The 18743-nt window shown below is 38.9% G+C and overlaps 1 protein-coding gene across 1 annotated transcript; it reads right to left on the bottom strand.

The window, feature by feature from the left end:
- Positions 1–1066: 1066 nt before the first annotated feature.
- LOC100672015 (olfactory receptor 14A16-like) lies at positions 1067–3840 on the bottom strand. Its single transcript, XM_003423495.3, has one exon. It carries the CDS (start codon positions 2021–2023, stop codon positions 1067–1069), a length of 957 nt encoding a protein of 318 aa, XP_003423543.2. The 5' UTR covers positions 2024–3840.
- Between the last annotated feature and the right edge of the window lie 14903 nt (positions 3841–18743).

Genomic DNA, 18743 nt, shown 5'->3' with positions numbered 1-18743 from the left:
CACAAATGCTTTTTCTCTCTAAATTGAACAAACCCACTAGTTCTTTGTCTGTGTGGAAAATATAGTTTCTGATCATGTAAACTATATATTTGCATAAGCCCATAACTACTGCAAAAGAATGATTATAATCCATTGCCTTTGGAATAAATAAGAAGTTAATCCCCTACAAATATAGAGATCATACACTAGACTAAGCTCAGATTAATAAAAAAAATAACAAAAATTCCTGGGACCAGAAAACAATGTGGGTATTGTCCATTAATCCATATGATAAATAAATACCCACTTATTTCTACTCTAGGCCACACACTAAGCTAGGCATAGGAAATACAGCACCTGTCCACAAAGATCCCATGGTGTAATGAAGTAAAACATAACAAGTACTTACAAAAATAAATCTTAAATTACAACTAAGATAAATGCTATGATGGAGAGGTAAAGGGTATGAAGAAAACATCTAAGTGGACCAACTGGACTAGTCTGGAGAAACCTAGGTAAAGGTAATCTCATGGACCAGTGTACTGGAGCAGCAAATACAACACTAGATTAAGAATGGAGAGATAATCATATGACTATAAGTGAGTTGTATATCCAAAAGTTACGAAGTATTTGTCACATACAAAAGCGTCCCTATAAGGAATCCCTAGGTAGAACAGATGATTAAGTACTCGACTACTAAATGAAAGACTGATGATTTAAACCTACTACGAGGCCTCTGAAGAAAGACCAGAGATCTGCTTCCGAAAGGCCACAGCCTTGAAGACCCTATGCACAGTTCTACTCTGCATACACGTGGTTGCCACAAGTTGGAATTAACTGGAAAACAACTGCTGTTTTCTATGTTTGTTTTACAATTAAGATGATAAATATAAGGTCAGCATGTGTCTGCCCAATTACAAATGGAACTACTGGTTTTTCCACTCACTTCGTCTAGTGATAGTGCCTGTTAGTAGCAATTCAATGAGTACAACCAGAGTTTTCACAGAAATTCTTACTTTAAATATCCAATATTATATTCAGACTATGCAACCAGATTGTTCAGACAATTCTGTCAGTGATTGAAAGATCATGATATATGTGGCATTAACTCTCCTAATTTGAAGGGCAATGCCCACTCTTTAAGTTTCTTTAATGCCATCTTCATATCCTTATTTCTCAGACTGTAGATGACGGGATTCATGATGGGCGGCACCATAGTATAGAATACCGACACCAGCAAATCCAAGGGTGATGGTGATTTGGGTAAAGGTCGTAAATAGGCAAAAAAACCAGAAAAGAGAAAGAGAGTCACAACAGTGAGGTGAGGCAAGCACGTGGAGAAAGCTCTAGACCTGCCTTCTCTGGATGGGATTCTCAGAACAGTGGAGAAGATGTGAATGTAAGAGATATCAATAAACACAAAACAGCCAAAATCTAACACCAGGCTGAGCACAATGACTACTAATTCCACAGTATTATAAGAACAGGCGAGGGACAGCAGTTGTGGAACATCACAGAAGAACTGACGAATTTCAGGAGACCCACACACTGGTATGGAGAAGGTAGAAGCTGTGTGCAGAATTGCATTGAGAACTCCACTGACCCATGAGGAAGCTGCCATCTGCACACAGGCTCCATGGCTCATGATGACTTCATACCTCAGTGGGTGGCAGATGGCAACGTAGCGGTCATAAGACATCACTGTGAGTAGAGATACTTCTGTAGTGGCTGAGAGGAAGAAGAAAAATACCTGTGAAACACAGCCGAGAAATGAGATGGTGGTGTGATTAGCCAGAGAGTTTGCGATGGATTTGGGAACAGTGATGGAAATGAGGCAGAGATCCAGAAAGGACAAGTTCTGCAGGAAGAAATACATAGGGGTGTGGAGCCGATGATCCTTGCTTGTGAGAGTGATGATGAGAACGTTCCCCAGTACAGCTGCCAGGTATAGCAGCAAAAACAACACAGCATGTGAGATCTGGATCTCCCGAACATCAGAAAACCCCATTAGGAAGAACATGGTCACAGAGGTGAAGTTGTTCATTTCTCTGGGTGTTTAATCAATGACTCTAAAAAAATAAAATGAACAACTTGTGATTTAGTCAAGGGAGTTTACTCTTCTACTTTCTCAGGTTCACTTTCTCTGAAACATGTGCAGGTATTCCATGCCATACAAGAGTAACACCACCAAGTCTTCAGGAGGTAATTGAACACAAATAATCCCATTAACTGAATGACTGAAAATGGTTATCAGTCAAGTCCAAATCATCCACCTTGTCATTCTATGTTGATTAAGGCCCATATTCCACATCTAATTCAAATAGAATTTCATATACCTTGTATTGAAATATGTAGTGAGAAAGTGCACAAATTTGGGACCAGTCAGTCCTGAGTACAAATTTTAGATCAGCTGTTTACAAGCTTTGTGATCTCATATACATTTTTTGAGTATCCTTATTCAACCTACTGTGTAAGTGTTATCATTGGATCATTCTTTTGATTCAATTAAATAATTCATACACAACTTATGCATAATTACTGGATAAGAAAACACTTAACCAATATCATTTCCTCTACTCATTGCATCTTTCTTCATTATGCCAGTGTCAGGAAAAATTGTGAAAATCTTTGAAACAGGAAAAAAAGCTGAGTCTTCTCTTTAGTGGACTGGGTTATGTTTGTTATTTATTGTCTTTAAGCTATCTTACAATTGTAGAAGTTGTATAAAACTGTTAATAATAAAAATTATTGCCTATACAAATACAAACTAATTTTGTTTTAGCGGAATGCAATTGGTATTTTCTCTGTAGATAGATCCATTTTGCATCTATTTGTATTTTTTTTCAGCCATGCTTATCTGTTCTTTTATGTGTGAAATTTGATTTTGATTTTGAATATCTTACTAGCTCTCTCAATCACTAATTAATTACTTAAAATATTTGGCATGTGTTTGTTTTATATATTTTATGTTCTTTAAAAAAACTATCTTCATCTTCTGACATAGATAGCAACCACTGACACTTAGAGTCAAACCTTATGAAAGGATTTGAGATATCTTAGATGGAAACATTTGGGCAACTTATTAGGGACATGGACAACAGAAAATTATCCTCTATTCTCTACCATTTTATGTTATATTTTGTTTTACCAAAACCTGTTCCTAAATTTAGTAATCACTTCAAAGTAGAATTGAAGAATTTGAATTGTGCAGAAAAAGTATTCACATTCATTTCACCTGTCCTAAAAGTGTTCCTCTCCCAGGCAGGTTCCACAGCTTTGCTGCTGCTGGCTTCGAGGAGCTGGTCCAGTGAATCAGAGGTTTTCAGGTAAATAAAGTGTCTTTGTCTTTTTCACCACGAAAATTTTCATATATTTTTTTCTTTTAAAAGTAGGTGCCCCCTCCAAAAAAAAAGTCTTCTGCTTTTCTTTGGTTCTATCCCTGAAGCCTCCTTTGGTGATATCCTCAGCCGAAATAAGTTCTCAGCAACAATGTCAGTTTGTCTTTGATGTTCAAGTTCTTTATCTCAAAACTAAAATTGTCATAGAGAGAAATTAAAAACAGACATCTTCCTTTGATTTTATGATTTTTCTTACCCACAAAACCAAGTACTAACCATAAAAATTCCTGACCCAAAATTAATCAAGCCAGGGGTTTTTGTCACCCAAAATTGTTCACCTTTTCCTTCCTGTTTGGAGCCAGACTTATTTAATTTAAATTTCAAAAAGTGTCATGGCTGCTGGTGGGTGGAGGGGCAGAGGCCACTTTGCGACCTGACTAATATCAGTAACCAGTAGATCTCAGTAAAAGGAAGAGAGCAAGTTACGATCTATCCTGTTAAGATAAGAAAATGATTCATCTTCTATTCTTCTCTGTCCTCTTCTAGTTGTAAGCCTTACTGTAACTAGCCTATGTCTAAACATTTGCTTTTTTTTCTTTTAAATCAGAATGGTCTCCCTATATCCATATAGAATAACTACTCGGAAAAAAAATTCAAGTTTCAATTTTGTTGAGTTTTGATTATTTTTAACAATACTCTGAATTTACATTTTAATTGTTAAAAAAACATATGTTTTCCTAACCAAAATTAAAATAAACATGTAAGATGCTCTCTATCGGGACAAGTGAGAATATACAGTATGTGCTTCCAGAGAGATGCAGGAATTAAGATATATTTCATGTAAAAAATGTGGGGCATAAAATAATTAACCTTTGACAAATGGGAAATATTTAGGAAGGAAAAAGAAAAGAGAATATCTTTTAATCCAGGCAACGTGGCTCACACCATGCCAAGCAGAACCTTGGCAGCCTGAAGGGTATGTAGGTAGAACACTCTTTAGCAAGGGTCACTAAATTGGTCTGGGGTAATGGGGAGAGGACAGTTGACAGCATGGGTGATAGGTATTTATCTAAAAAGAGAATAATTAACGTGAAATTTTCTAGAAAGTTACTGCTCTTCATATTTAGTAACCTTTGAAAGGAAGATATTTTTAAGGTAGCGAGACAAGTCAGGATAGTATTCTGATAGTATTAAAAAAACAAACAAACTCAGTGCCATTGAGTCGATTCCGACTCATAGCGACCCTATAGTCTGATAGTATAGCTATGAGTTATTAAAAAATGGCCTGGAGTAAGAGTTCAGAATAAGAATTAAAGCAAAAGAAAAGACAGAACATCATCTAAACAAGATAAAACTGATGAATGAAATATTATTTATTGAACATAATTGAAATGAAGGTAAAAATAAAATTCTAGACACAGCGATGTGTCTATAAATTTTTCCACTTTGGCTACACAATTGAGAGGGAGGTAAAATATGCTCTCTGTGCTGGTTTCCTGTCCCTGCCCCTTTCCCATAGTGGCCTATTTTGTCCCAGCCTACCTGTGCCCTGTGCCCCAGCCTTAAAGCAAACTCTTCTGCTTATTAGAGCACAAGATGCTACAGGTAGACAGCACTGAGCAACAATCTATGTATTGGTGTCACCATTCTTCTCGAATTGGCAGCCATATGCAGGAGATGGTCTTGCTAAATGAGACAGTTCTAACCTGAGGGAAGATGGACAACACGTTTTATTTCTCCTTTATTTTTAATTATGAAGTTAAAAAAAATTATCACTGATTTGAAGAAAGTTATTTCATCACTCGTTGGCTGTCAGCTCCCTGTACCCCACTTGCCTCTGTAAGACCTCCTGCTGTGAGGGGACCACCCCTTACATTTGGTTGCCAATATAAATAACTTGGGGGACACCAATATACAGCTTGAGCTTCTCTCTTTTTTTTCTGATTATGAATTCCCTGGAACTCACTGCAGGCTCCAAGCTGTATGATTTGAAATAGTGGTCAAACACTTAACTGCCTTTGACCAATTCAAGGAAAAGTTTATTAATATATGGATTCAGATAAACCAGTTAGAACAAGTCATAATCAGAATAAAATTAAAGATTCTTAGAATTTCTCTATGTCCAGAAACAATTTTGCATTACTTTTTAAATAACCCGGAGTCTAGGTCCCTGGGTCGCAGTGAGGACATGCCTTATAGTTAACCAGGATCCTACTTCCCCACTCTAATTCTTCCTAGTTTAGCAGCCTATTGTTTTATTTTCTTCAGAATAAGAGGACCTGAGAAAAAACCCTTATTTTTATTTTGGAATGCTGGTAGAAGTCAGGGATGATTCACAGTTTGAGAAACGCACTATTGGGAAAGTGAGATCCTGACCACTCACCCTGCAATGGCCACATTCTAAGATCTGTCCATGCAGTATTTAATATAACTTACATCTGTGCTCAAAGCAACCCATTATGTGCCCATTACATTGAAGGCTTGGACCTATAGAGATTTTAAGGGATTAGCCCCACTTCACACAATGGTGGAGCTGGAATTTGAACACAGGTGACCTCACTCCAAATGCCTGAGTTCTAGTTGCTGTGCTTGAATGTTTGACACAACATTGTGGACTCAGACACGCTCAGCTGTATCTCAGCTTGTCATCGTAAAACAGCTAGTGCAAAAATGACTCCTCAACCCTCCTCAGCACGGTGCTTCTCTTTATTTAAAACAAATCTCACATCTTAATTCTTTGTATTACTGAAAAGTGGCTTTGAGTTTATTTTAATTCATAGCAAAACCATGTGACAGAGTAGAACTGTCCCCTAGGATTTTTTGGGCTATAATTTTTATAGGAACATATCGCTGCCAGGTCTTTCTCCCACGGAGGGTCTAGGTGGGTTGAAACCACCAACCTTTTCATTAGCAGTGAAGCACTTAACCATTGGGCACAGGATACACAGAAGCCCAACAGCTAGTAAGGAGCTGGTTTTGTGGGGTCCCATCCTATCTCTTCTTGTGAACTTCTAGGGGATGACACTAACAGCTGATATTCATCACATTTGTACTTTGCCCACCTACTCATATCACTTCGGAACCTCACAGCAGACCTATTATCCACACCTTAAAGATGAGAAATTGAATACTTACAAAAGTGAAGACATCTGATTAAAGTTGAAAAGGGATGTAAGGTAAAAACGAATTCAGTGCAAGGACTATCCAACCTTACCCAGGTTCTTCCATCCACATCACATGCATAGTCTTGTACCAGACAGAGTAGACTAAACTATGAACTTCTGGCCTATGTCTTCTCCCTATTTTAACGACTTCTCTTTGAGTTAAATAAGATCATACCCTGGGAATAGAACCAAATTAACCACCACATTTTCCTCAGAAGGAAAGGGACATTACAGGAATTACCTCATTTATCTCCAGAGCTCCAAGGAAATCACAAAAGATTGTTACCTGGGACCAGCATTCCTTAATATTATGATAATAAAAAATATAATTTTTCATTCTTTTGGTGAGAGTACATTTAACTCTCAGTAAACCTAATCAAGCTTTAATAATGCACAAGTCATTTATCTGAGTCCTCATTTCGTAAAATTTCCCCATTTTTATTGATATCATTGCTTACTTTAAACTTCCTGTGTTAGTAAATTTAACATCTATTGGTATCATATTTCTTGAGTATGAAAAAGTTATGTTTTTTATTTTAATTGTGGTAATGTTTTCCCCACAGGTTTTATTTAATCTAGCCAAATATACTGCTCCTTTTATTTAACGCTCTGGCTTTGGAGGGTTGCTTGAAAAGGTTTTTCTCTCCCTTGTCTGGTTTGGGTTGTACTATCAAAAAAAAAAAAAAAAGATATAATTTTCTATTTTTTTAAACTCCCACTTTTTTTAAAACATATCACTCAAAGGTATTTTAATTTATTTTTCATACCAGCATTATACAATCTTAGTTTCTTCTACAGGTGATTTAAATAATATTTATTCACCATGTATGAATTTGTTTTTCTATTATATTTCACAGACATTAACTCTCTCTATATAAAAGACAATCATTGATTTATGATTTCTAACAGCCACTTACAGAATTATCTTATTACACGAACATGCTATTTTTGGTTTTCCAGATATACAATCATAATGATCTAAGAATAAAGATAATTTTGCCCTTTTAATTTTCAAGCCCATTTCAAATTTTCAAAGCTAAAGCAGTGATCAGAGGTCAATTTATAGCAAGAAATGCACACATACAAAAAAGAACAAGGGGCCAAAATCAAATAATTATCCCTATAACTTGAACAAATAGAAAGAGAGCAACAAAAGAAACCCTCAGGCACCAGAAGAAAACAAATAAAAATTAAAGCAGGGTTAAATGAAATAGAGAACAGAAAAACAATTAAAAGAATTAACAAGACCAGAGGCGGGGGCCAAGATGGCGGACTAGGTGGACGCTACCGCGGATCCCTCTTGCAACAAAGACTCGGAAAAACAAGGGAATCGATCACATACATAACAATCTACGAACTCTGAACAACAAGCACAGACTTAGAGACAGAAAACGAACAAATACGGGCAGACAGCGACTGTTTTCAGAACTAGGAGCCAGCGCACCAGGCAGGTGACCTTCGGAGCTCGATCTGGGGCAGAGCCCAGGGGGGCAGACGGCACAGAAAGGGGGCCCACCCCTTCCCCCCCGAACCCATCCCGGGAGGAAGTCTAGCAGGTTGGCGCGGGCGGCGTAGGGGCGCAGCCGGAGGGAGAAGCACCCGGGAGGCAGTGACTGATCTGGGAGGGGGGAGAACAGCGTCCCAGCTGGGGTGCCGTCCCGCCGGGAGTCAGGCGAGAAGCCGACGGGGCGCGAGCGGGGGGGGTCAACTATATTTCCCTAAAGTGACCCCAGGGCGGGGCCCACACGTTCGTGCGGGAGGACGCACACCCAGTCCGTGCGTGTGGCACGGCACACCAGAGGGAGAAATCCCTGGAAGTGTCTGGTCTCAAAACAGGGAAAGCAGCATCCCAGACGGGGAGCCATTCCGCTGGGATCTGGGCACGCGCGCGCGCGCGGGCGGGGCATGCGCGCGGGGTCCATTTTTATTACCCTGAATTGACCCAGGGGGCGGGACCACCTGGTCGTGCGAGTGACGCCCTCCCAGTTTGCGCGAGAGGTGTGGCACACCGGAAGGAGAAGTCCCCGGGAGGAACTGATTGGTCCCGAAGCGCAGAAAGTAGCGTCCCAGACGGGGTGCCGTCCTGCCGGGGCTTGGGCGCGCGCATGAGCGGGGCGTGAGCGCGGGGTCCATTTTTATTACCCTGAATTGACCCAGGGGGCGGGCCCACCTGGCCGTGCAGGTGACGCCAAACCAGTTCGCGCGAGAGGTGTGGCGCTCCGGAAGGAGAAGTCCCGGGGAGGAAGTGACTGGTTCCCGAACAGGGAAAGCAGCGTCTCAACCCGGAAGTCATCCCGCTGGGATTTGGGCGCGCGCACAGGTGGGGCATGACCGCGGGACCTAATTATAATCGCCTGAATAGACCCTGGGGGCGGGCCCACCCGTTCGTGCGGGAAACGCCCACCCAGTGCCCACGAGCAGTGCCGCGCACCGGAGGAAGCCCCCAGGAGGAAGTGACTGGTTTCCGAGCAAGGAAAGCAGTGTCCTAGCCAGGGACCCGTCCAGCCCGGATTTTGGCAAACGGGGGCGGAGCGTGAACGTGGTGTTCAGCTCTATATTCTGTGGTGCTACACTCCTAGCTCTCAGATCCCTCCCCCACTCTCCCCAGGCGACCCCATTAACATCCGAATACCTGGAGCCAGAGAGAGAATTCAGATAGGGATCTGACTGCATTTTTTTTTAGCTGACTACTTGGAAAATCTAGTTTCCCAGTGATGGCTCGGAGACAGCAGTCCATATCAAACCACATAAAGAAACAGACCATGACAGCTTCTCCAACCCCCCAAACAAAAGAATCAAAATCTTTCCCAAATGAAGATACAATCCTGGAATTATCAGATACAGAATATAAAAAACTAATTTACAGAATGCTTAAAGATATCACAAATGAAATTAGGATAAATGCAGAAAAAGCCAAGGAACACACTGATAAAACTGTTGAAGAACTCAAAAAGATTATTCAAGAACATAGTGGAAAAATTAACAAGTTGCAAGAATCCATAGAGAGACAGCATGTAGAAATCCAAAAGATTAACAATAAAATTACAGAATTTGACAACGCAATAGAAAGTCAGAGGAGCTGACTCGAGCAATTAGAATGTAGACTGGGACTTCTGGAGGACCAGGGAAACAACACCAACATAGCTGAAAAAAAATCAGATAAAAGAATTAAAAAAAATGAAGAAACCCTAAGAATCATGTGGGACTCTATCAAGAAGGATAACTTGCGAGTGATTGGAGTCCCAGAACAGGGAGGGGGGACAGAAAACACAGAGAAAATATTTGAAGAACTCCTGACACAAAACTTCCCTGACATCATGAAAGACGAAAGGATATCTATCCAAGATGCTCATCGAACCCCATTTAAGATTGATCCAAAAAGAAAAACACCAAGACATATCATCATCAAACCTGCCAAAACCAAAGACAAACAGAAAATTTTAAAAGCAGCCAGGGAGAAAAGAAAGGTTTCCTTCAAGGGAGAATCAATAAGAATAAGTTCAGACTACTCAGCAGAAACCATGCAGGCAAGAAGGGAATGGGACGACATATACAGAGCACTAAACGAGAAAAACTGCCAACCAAGGATCATATATCCAGCAAAACTTTCTCTGAAATATGAAGGAGAAATTAAGATATTTACAGATAAACACAAGTTTAGAGAATTTGCAAAAACTAAACCAAGACTGCAAGAAATGCTAAAGGAGATTGTTTGGCCTGATGACCAATAATATCAGGTACCAGCACAATACAAGGTCACAAAACAGAACGTCCTGATATCAACGCAACTCAAACAGGGAAAGCACAAAAACAAATTAAGACTAATTCTAAAAAATAAATAAATAAACAAAATAATACACACAACAGGAAATCATGGAAATCAATAGATAAACGATCAAAATAATCAAAAAGAGGGACTAAATATAGGAGGCATTGAACTGCCAGATGGAGAGTGATACAAGGCGAAATAGAAGGATACAAGTTAGGTTTTTACTTAGAAAAATAGGGGTAAATAAAAAGGTAACCACAAAAAGGAATATCAATTCCATAACTCAAGAAAAAAGCCAAGAAAAACGTAACGATTCAATAAACACAAAGTTAAACATTATGAAAATGAGGATCTCACAAGCTACTAAGAAAAACGTCTCAGCACAAAAAAGCATGTGGAAAAATGAAATGGCCAACAACACACATGAAAAGGCATCAAAATGACAGCACTAAAAACTTACTTATCTATAATTACGCTGAATGTAAATGGACTAAATGCACCAATAAAGAGACAGAGAGTCACGGACTGGATAAAAAAACACGATCCATCTATATGCTGCCTACAAGAAACACACCTTAGACTTAGAGACACAAACAAACTAAAACTCAAAGGATGGAAAAAAATATATCAAGCAAACAATAAGCAAAAAAGAAGAGGAGTAGCAATATTAATTTCTGACAAAATAGACTTTAGACTTAAATCCACCACAAAGGATAAAGAAGGACACTATATAATGATAAAAGGGACAATTGATCAGGAAGACATAACCATATTAAATATTTACGCACCTAATGACAGGGCTGCAAGATACATAAATCAAATTTTAACAGAATTGAAAAGTGAGATAGACACCTCCACATATATAGTAGGAGACTTCAACACACCACTTTCGGAGAAGGACAGGACATCCAGTAAGAAGCTCAATAGAGAAACGGAAGACCTGCTTACAACAATCAACCAACTTGACCTCATTGACTTATACAGAACTCTCCACCCAACTGCTGCAAAGTATACTTTTTTTTCTAGCGCGCATGGAACATTCTCTAGAATAGACCACATATTAGGGCATAAAACAAATCTTTCCAGAATCCAAAACATCGAAATATTACAAAGCATTTTCTCAGACCACAAGGCAATGAAGCTAGAAATCAATAACAGAAAAACTAGGGAAAAGAAATCAAATACTTGGAAACTGAACAATACCCTCCTGAAAAAAGACTGGGTTATAGAAGACATCAAGGAGGGAATAAGGAAATTCTTAGAAAGCAACAAGAATGAAAATACTTCCTATCAAAACCTCTGGGACACAGCAAAAGCAGTGCTCAGAGGCCAATTTATATCGATAAATGCACACATACAAAAAGAAGAAAGAGCCAAAATCAGAGAACTGTCCCAACAACTTGAACAAATAGAAAGTGAGCAACAAAAGAATCCATCAGGCACCCGAAGAAAACAAATAATAAAAATTAGAGCTGAACGAAATGAATTAGAGAACAGAAAAACAATTGAAAGAATTAACAAAGCCAAAAGCTGGTTCTTTGAAAAAATTAACAAAATTGATAAACCATTGGCTAGACTGACTAAAGAAAAACAGGAAAGGAAACAAATAACCCGAATAAGAAACGAGAAGGACCACATCACAACAGAACCAAATGAAATCAAAAGAATCATATCAGATTACTACACAAAATTGTACGCTAACAAATTTGAAAACCTAGAAGAAAAGGATAAATTCTTGGAACAATACTACTTACCTAAACTAACACATTCAGAAGTACAACAACTAAATAGACCCATAACAAAAAAAGAGATTGAAACGGTAATCAAAAAACTCCCAACAAAAAAAAGCCCTGGCCCAGATGGCTTCACTGCAGAGTTCTACCAAACCTTCAGAGAAGACTTAACACCATTACTATTGAAGGTATTTCAAAGTATAGAAAAAGACGGAATACTACCCAACTCATTCTATGAAGCTACCATCTCCCTGATACCAAAACCAGGTAAAGACATTACAAAAAAAGAAAATTTTAGACCTATATCCCTCATGAACATAGAGGCAAAAATCCTTAACAAAATTCTAGCCAATAGAATCCAACAACACATCAAAAAAATAATTCACCCTGATCAAGTGGGATTTATACCAGGTATGCAAGGCTGGTTTAATATCAGAAAAACCATTAATGTAATCCATCACATAAATAAAACAAAAGACAAAAACCACATGATCTTATCAATTGATGCAGAAAAGGCATTTGACAAAGTCCAACACCCATTCATGATAAAAACTCTTACCAAAATAGGAATTGAAGAAAAATTCCTCAACATAATAAAGGGCATCTATGCAAAGCCAACAGCCAATATCACTCTAAATGGAGAGAACCTGAAAGCATTTCCCTTGAGAACGGGAACCAGACAAGGATGCCCTTTATCACCGCTCTTATGCAACATCGTACTTGAAGTCCTAGCCAGGGCAATTAGGCTAGACAAAGAAATAAAGGGTATCCAGATTGGTAAGGAGGAAGTAAAGCTATCACTATTTGCAGATGACATGATCGTATACATGGAAAACCCTAAGAAATCCTCCAGAAAACTACTGAAACTAATAGAAGAGTTTGGAAGAGTCTCAGGATATAAAATAAACATACAAAAATCACTTGGATTCCTCTACATCAACAAAAAGAACACCGAAGAGGAAATAACCAAATCAATACCATTCACAGTAGCCCCCAAGAAGAGAAAATACTTAGGAATAAATCTTACCAAGGATGTAAAAGACCTATACAAAGAAAACTATAAAACTCTGCTACAAGAAATTCAAAAGGACACACTTAAATGGAAAAACATACCCTGCTCATGGATAGGAAGACTTAACATAGTAAAAATGTCTATTCTACCAAAAGCCATTTATACATACAACGCACTTCCAATCCAAATACCAATGTCATACTTTAAGGGAATAGAGAAACAAATCACTAATTTCATATGGAAAGGAAAGAACCCCCGGATAAGCAAAACATTACTGAAAAAGAAGAAGAAAGTGGGAGGCCTCACCCTACCTGATTTCAGAACCTATTATATAGCTACAGTAGTCAAAACAGCCTGGTACTGGTACAACAACAAGCACATAGACCAATGGAACAGAATTGAGAATCCAGATATAAATCCATCCATTTATGAGCAGCTGATATTTGACAAAGGACCAGTGTCAGTCAATTGGGGAAATAATAGTCTTTTTAACAAATGGTGCTGGCATACCTGGATATCCATTTGCAAAAGAATGAAACAGGACCCATACCTCACACCATGCACAAAAACTAATTCCAAGTGGATCAAAGACCTAAACATAAAGACTAAAACGATAAAAATCATGGAAGAAAAAATAGGACAAAAAAAAAAAAAATTTTTTTTTTTTTTTTACCCTAGGAGCCCTAATACAGGGCATAAACAGAATACAAAACATTACCAAAAATGATGAAGAGAAACCAGATAACTGGGAGCTCCTAAAAATCAAACACCTATGTTCATCTAAAGACTTCACCAAAAGAGTAAAAAGACCACCTACAGACTGGGAAAGAATATTCAGCTATGACATCTCAGACCAGCGCCTGATCTCTAAAATCTACATGATTCTGTCAAAAATCAACCACAAAAAGACAAACAACCCAATCAAGAAGTGGGCAAAGGATATGAACACACATTTCACTAAGGAAGATATTCAGGCAGCCAACAGATACATGAGAAAATGCTCTCGATCATTAGCCATTAGAGAAATGCAAATTAAAACTACGATGAGATTCCATCTGACACCAACTAGACTGGCATTAATTTAAAAAACACAAAATAATAAATGTTGGAGAGGCTGCGGAGAGACTGGAACTCTCATACACTGCTGGTGGGATTGTAAAATGGTACAACCACTTTGGAAATCCATCTGGCGTTATCTTAAACAGTTAGAAATAGAACTACCATACAACCCAGAAATCCCACTCCTCGGAATATACCCTAAAAATACAAGACCCTTCACACAAACAGATATATGCACACCCATGTTTATTGCAGCTCTGTTTACAATAGCAAAAAGCTGGAAGCAACCAAGATGTCCGTCAACGGATGAATGGGTAAATAAATTGTGGTATATTCACACAATGGAATACTACGCATCGATAAAGAATAGTGACGAATCTCTGAAACATTTCATAACATGGAGGAATCTGGAAGGCATTATGCTGAGCGAAATGAGTCAGTTGCAAAAGGACAAATATTGTATAAGACCACTATTATAAGATCTTGAGAAATAGAAAAAACGGAAAAGAACACATACTTTTGTGGTTACAAAGGGGGGAGGGAGGGAGGGAGGGAGAGGGCTTTTTATTGATCAATCTGTAGATGGGAACTGCTTTGGGTGAAGGGAAAGACAACACTCAAAACAAGGAAGGTCAGCCTAATTGGACAGGATTAAAAGTAAAGAGGTTTCCGAGATAAAATGAAAGCTTCAAAGGATAGCGAAGCAGGGGCTGGGGTCTGGGGAACTTGGTTTGAGAGGACTTCTAAATCAATGGGCAAAACAATTCTATTATGAAAACACTCTGCATCCCACTTTGAATTGTGGCACCTGGGGTCCTAAATGCCAACAAGCAGCCATCTAAAATACATTAATTGGTCTCAACCCACCGGGAGCAAAGGCAAAGGAAGAACACCAAGGTCACACGACAACTAAGAACCCAAGAGACAGAAAGGGCCACTTGAACCAGAGACCTACAATATCCTGAGACCAGAAGAACTAGTTGGTGCCCGGCCACAATCGATGTCTGCCCTGTCAGGGAACACAACAGACAACTCCTGAGGGAGCAGGAGACCAATTCGATACAGACCCCAAATTCTCATAAAAAGACCATACTTAATGGTATGATTGCGACTAGAGGAATCCCAGAGACAATGCTCCCCAGAACTTCTGATGGCACAGGACAGGAACCATCCCCGAAGACAAATCATCAGGCATGAAAAGGACTGGTCAGTGCGGGGGAGAGAGATACTGATGAAGAGTTAGCTAATTAAATCAGGTGGACACGGGAGAGTGTGTTGGCAACTCTTGACTGGAGGGGGTATGGGAAGATAGAGAGAGTGGGAAGAAAGTAAAATTGGCACGAAACGAGAGACCGTAAGGGCTGACTCAATAGGGGGAGAGCAAGTGGGAGAAGGGAGTAAGATGTATGTAAACCTACATGTGACAGACTGATTGGAATGGTAAATGTTCACTTGAAGCTTAATAAAAATTAAAAAAAAAAAAAAACTAAAAACAGGAAAAAAAAATTGTAACCAATGGCCTGGAACAATTTGTATAAAAATTGTTGAAGGGGAACCTAATTTGCTGTGGAAACTTTCACCTAAAATGCAATAAAATATTATTTAAGAAAAAAAAAAAAAAGAATTAACAAGACCAAAAGCTGGTTCTTTGAAAAAATTAACAAAATTGATAAACCATTGGCCAATCTGAAAAAGAAAAACAGGAGAGGAAGCAAATAACCTGAATAAGAACTGAGATACGTGATATTACAACAGACCTAACTGAAATTAAAAGAATCATATTGGATTACCACAAGAAACTGTACTCTAAAAAATTTGAAAACTTAGAAGAAAGGGATGAATTTCTAGAAACACGCTACCTACCTAAACTAACACAAATAGAGGTAGAACAACTAAATAAACCCATAACAAAACAAGAGATTGAAAAGGTAATCAAAAAATTCCCAACCTAAAAAAGCCCTGGCCTGGGTGGCTTCACTGCAGTATTCTGCGAAACTTTCAAAGAAGAGTTAACACCACAACTTCTAGAGGTATTTCAGAGCATAGAAAATGGTGGAATACTCCCAAACTCATTTTATGAAGCCAGCATATCCCCGACACCAAAACCAAGTAAAGACATTACAAAAAAAGAAAATTACAGACCTATATCCCTCATGAACATAGATGCAAAAATTCTCAACAAAATCCTAGCCAATAGAATTCAACAACATATCAAAAAAATAATATACGATGACCAAGTTGGACTCATACCAGGTATACAGGGATGGTTCAACATTAGAAAAACAATTAACGTAATCCATCATATAAATAAAACAAGAGACAAGAACTACATGATCTTATCAACTGATGCAGAAAAGGCATTTAACAAACTTCAAAACCCAATTCATGATTAAAAAAACAGCAAAATAGGAATAGAAGGAAAATTCTCAACATAATAAAGGGCATTTATACAAAGCCAACAGCCAACATCATCCTAAATGGAGAGAGCCTGAAAACATTCTCCTTGAGATTGGGAACCAGACAAGGATGCCCCTTATCACCACTCTTATTCAACATTATACTGGAGTTCCTAGCCAGAGCAATTAGGCTGGATAAAGAAATAAAGGGCATCCGATTGGCAAGGAAGAAGTAAAATTATCTCTATTTGCAAATGACATGATCTTATACACAGAAAACCTAAGAAACCTCAACAAAACTACTGAAACTAAAAGAAAAGCTCTGCAAAGTGTCAGGACACAAGATACACATACAAAAATCAGTTGGATTTCTATACACCAACAAAAAGAACATCGAAGATAAAATCACCAAATCAATACCATTTACACAGGTCCCCCATAAGATACAATACTTAGGAATAAATCTTACTAGAGATGGAAAAGACTCATACAAAGAAAACTGCAATACACTTCTGCAAGAAACCAAAAGAGACCTATATAAGTGAGAAACATACCTTGCTCATGGATTGGAAGACTTAACATTATAAAAATGTCTATTCTACCAAAAGCGACCTATACATTTAATGCAACTTCGATCCAAATTCCAATGGCATTTTTTAATGAGATAGAGAAACAAATCACCAACTTCATAGGGAAGGGAAAGAGGCCCCAGATAATTAAAACATTACTGATAAAGAGGAACAAAGGCTTTACCCTACCTGATTTTAGAATCTATTATACCACCACAGTAGTCAAAACAGCCTAGTACTGGTACAACAACAGAGACATAGACCAATGGAACAGATTTGAGAATCCAGACATAAATCCATCCACATATGAGCAGTGGATATTTGACAAAGTTCCCCAAACAGTTAAATGGGGAAAAGATAGTCTTTTTTTTTAATTAACTTTTATTGAGCTACAAGTGAACGTTTACAAATCAAGTCAGTCTGTCACATATAAGTTTATAGACATCTTACTCCTTACTCCCACTTGCTCTCCCCCTAATGAGTCAGCCCTTCCAGTCTCTCCTTTCGTGACAATTTTGCCAGCTTCCAACTCTCTCTATCCTCCCATCCCCCCTCCAGACAGGAGATGCCAACACAGTCTCAAGTGTCCACCTGATATAATTAGCTCACTCTTCATCAGCATCTCTCTCCTACCACTGTCCAGTCCCTTTCATGTCTGATGAGTTGTCTTCGGGGATGGTTCCTGTCCTGTGCCAACAGAAGGTTGGGGGACCATGGCCGCTGGGATTCCTCTAGTCTCAGTCAGACCATTAAGTATGGTCTTTTTATGAGAATTTGGGGTCTGCATCCCACTGATCTCCTGCTCCCTCAGGGGTTCTCTGTTGTGCTCCCTGTCAGAGCAGTCATCGATTGTGGCCGGGCACCAACTAGTTCTTCTGGTCTCAGGATGATGTCGGTCTCTGGTTCATGTGGCCCTTTCTGTCTCTTGGGCTCTTAGTTGTCGTGTGACCTTGGTGTTCTTCATTCTCCCTTGCTCCAGGTGGGTTGAGACCAATTGATGCATCTTAGATGGCCGCTTGTTAGCATTTAAGACCCCAGACACCACATTTCAAAGTGGGATGCAGAATGTTTTCATAATAGAATTATTTTGCCAAATGACTTAGAAGTCCCCTTAAACCATGGTTCCCAAACCCCCGCCCTTGCTCCGCTGACCTTTGAAGCATTCAGTTTATCCCGGAAACTTCTTCGCTTTTGGTCCAGTCCAATTGAGCTGACCTTCCATGTATTGAGTGTTGTCTTTCCCTTCACCTAAAGCAGTTCTTATCTGCTAATTAATCAGTAATAAACCCTCTCCCTCCCTCCCTCCCTCCCCGCCTCATAACCACAAAAGTATGTGTTCTTCTCAGTTTATACTATGTCTCAAGATCTTGTAATAGTGGTCTTATACAATATTTGTCCTTTTGCCTCTGACTGATTTCGCTCAACATAATGTCTTCCAGGTTCCTCCATGTTACGAAATGTTTCACAGATTTGTCACCGTTCTTTATCGATGCGTAGTATTCCATTGTGTGAATATACCACAATTTATTTACCCATTCATCCGTTGATGGACACCTTGGTTGCTTCCAGCTTTTTGCTATTGTAAACAGAGCTGCAATAAACATGGGTGTGCATATATCTGTTTGTGTGAAGGCTCTTGTTTCTCTACGGTATATTTCGAGGAGTGGGATTTCTGGGTTGTATGGTAGCTCTATTTCTAACTGTTTAAGATAACGCCAGATGGA

This window comes from Loxodonta africana, unplaced genomic scaffold (genome assembly GCF_030014295.1).
Source record: "Loxodonta africana isolate mLoxAfr1 unplaced genomic scaffold, mLoxAfr1.hap2 scaffold_34, whole genome shotgun sequence".
Taxonomy (NCBI): Eukaryota; Metazoa; Chordata; class Mammalia; order Proboscidea; family Elephantidae; genus Loxodonta; species Loxodonta africana.
This window is presented reverse-complemented; position numbering and strand designations above follow the sequence as displayed.

Excerpts from the sequence above, each read along its gene's own strand:
- LOC100672015 (XM_003423495.3), bottom strand. The coding sequence starts at position 2,023 with ATGAACAACTTCACCTCTGTGACCATGTTCTTCCTAATGGGGTTTTCT.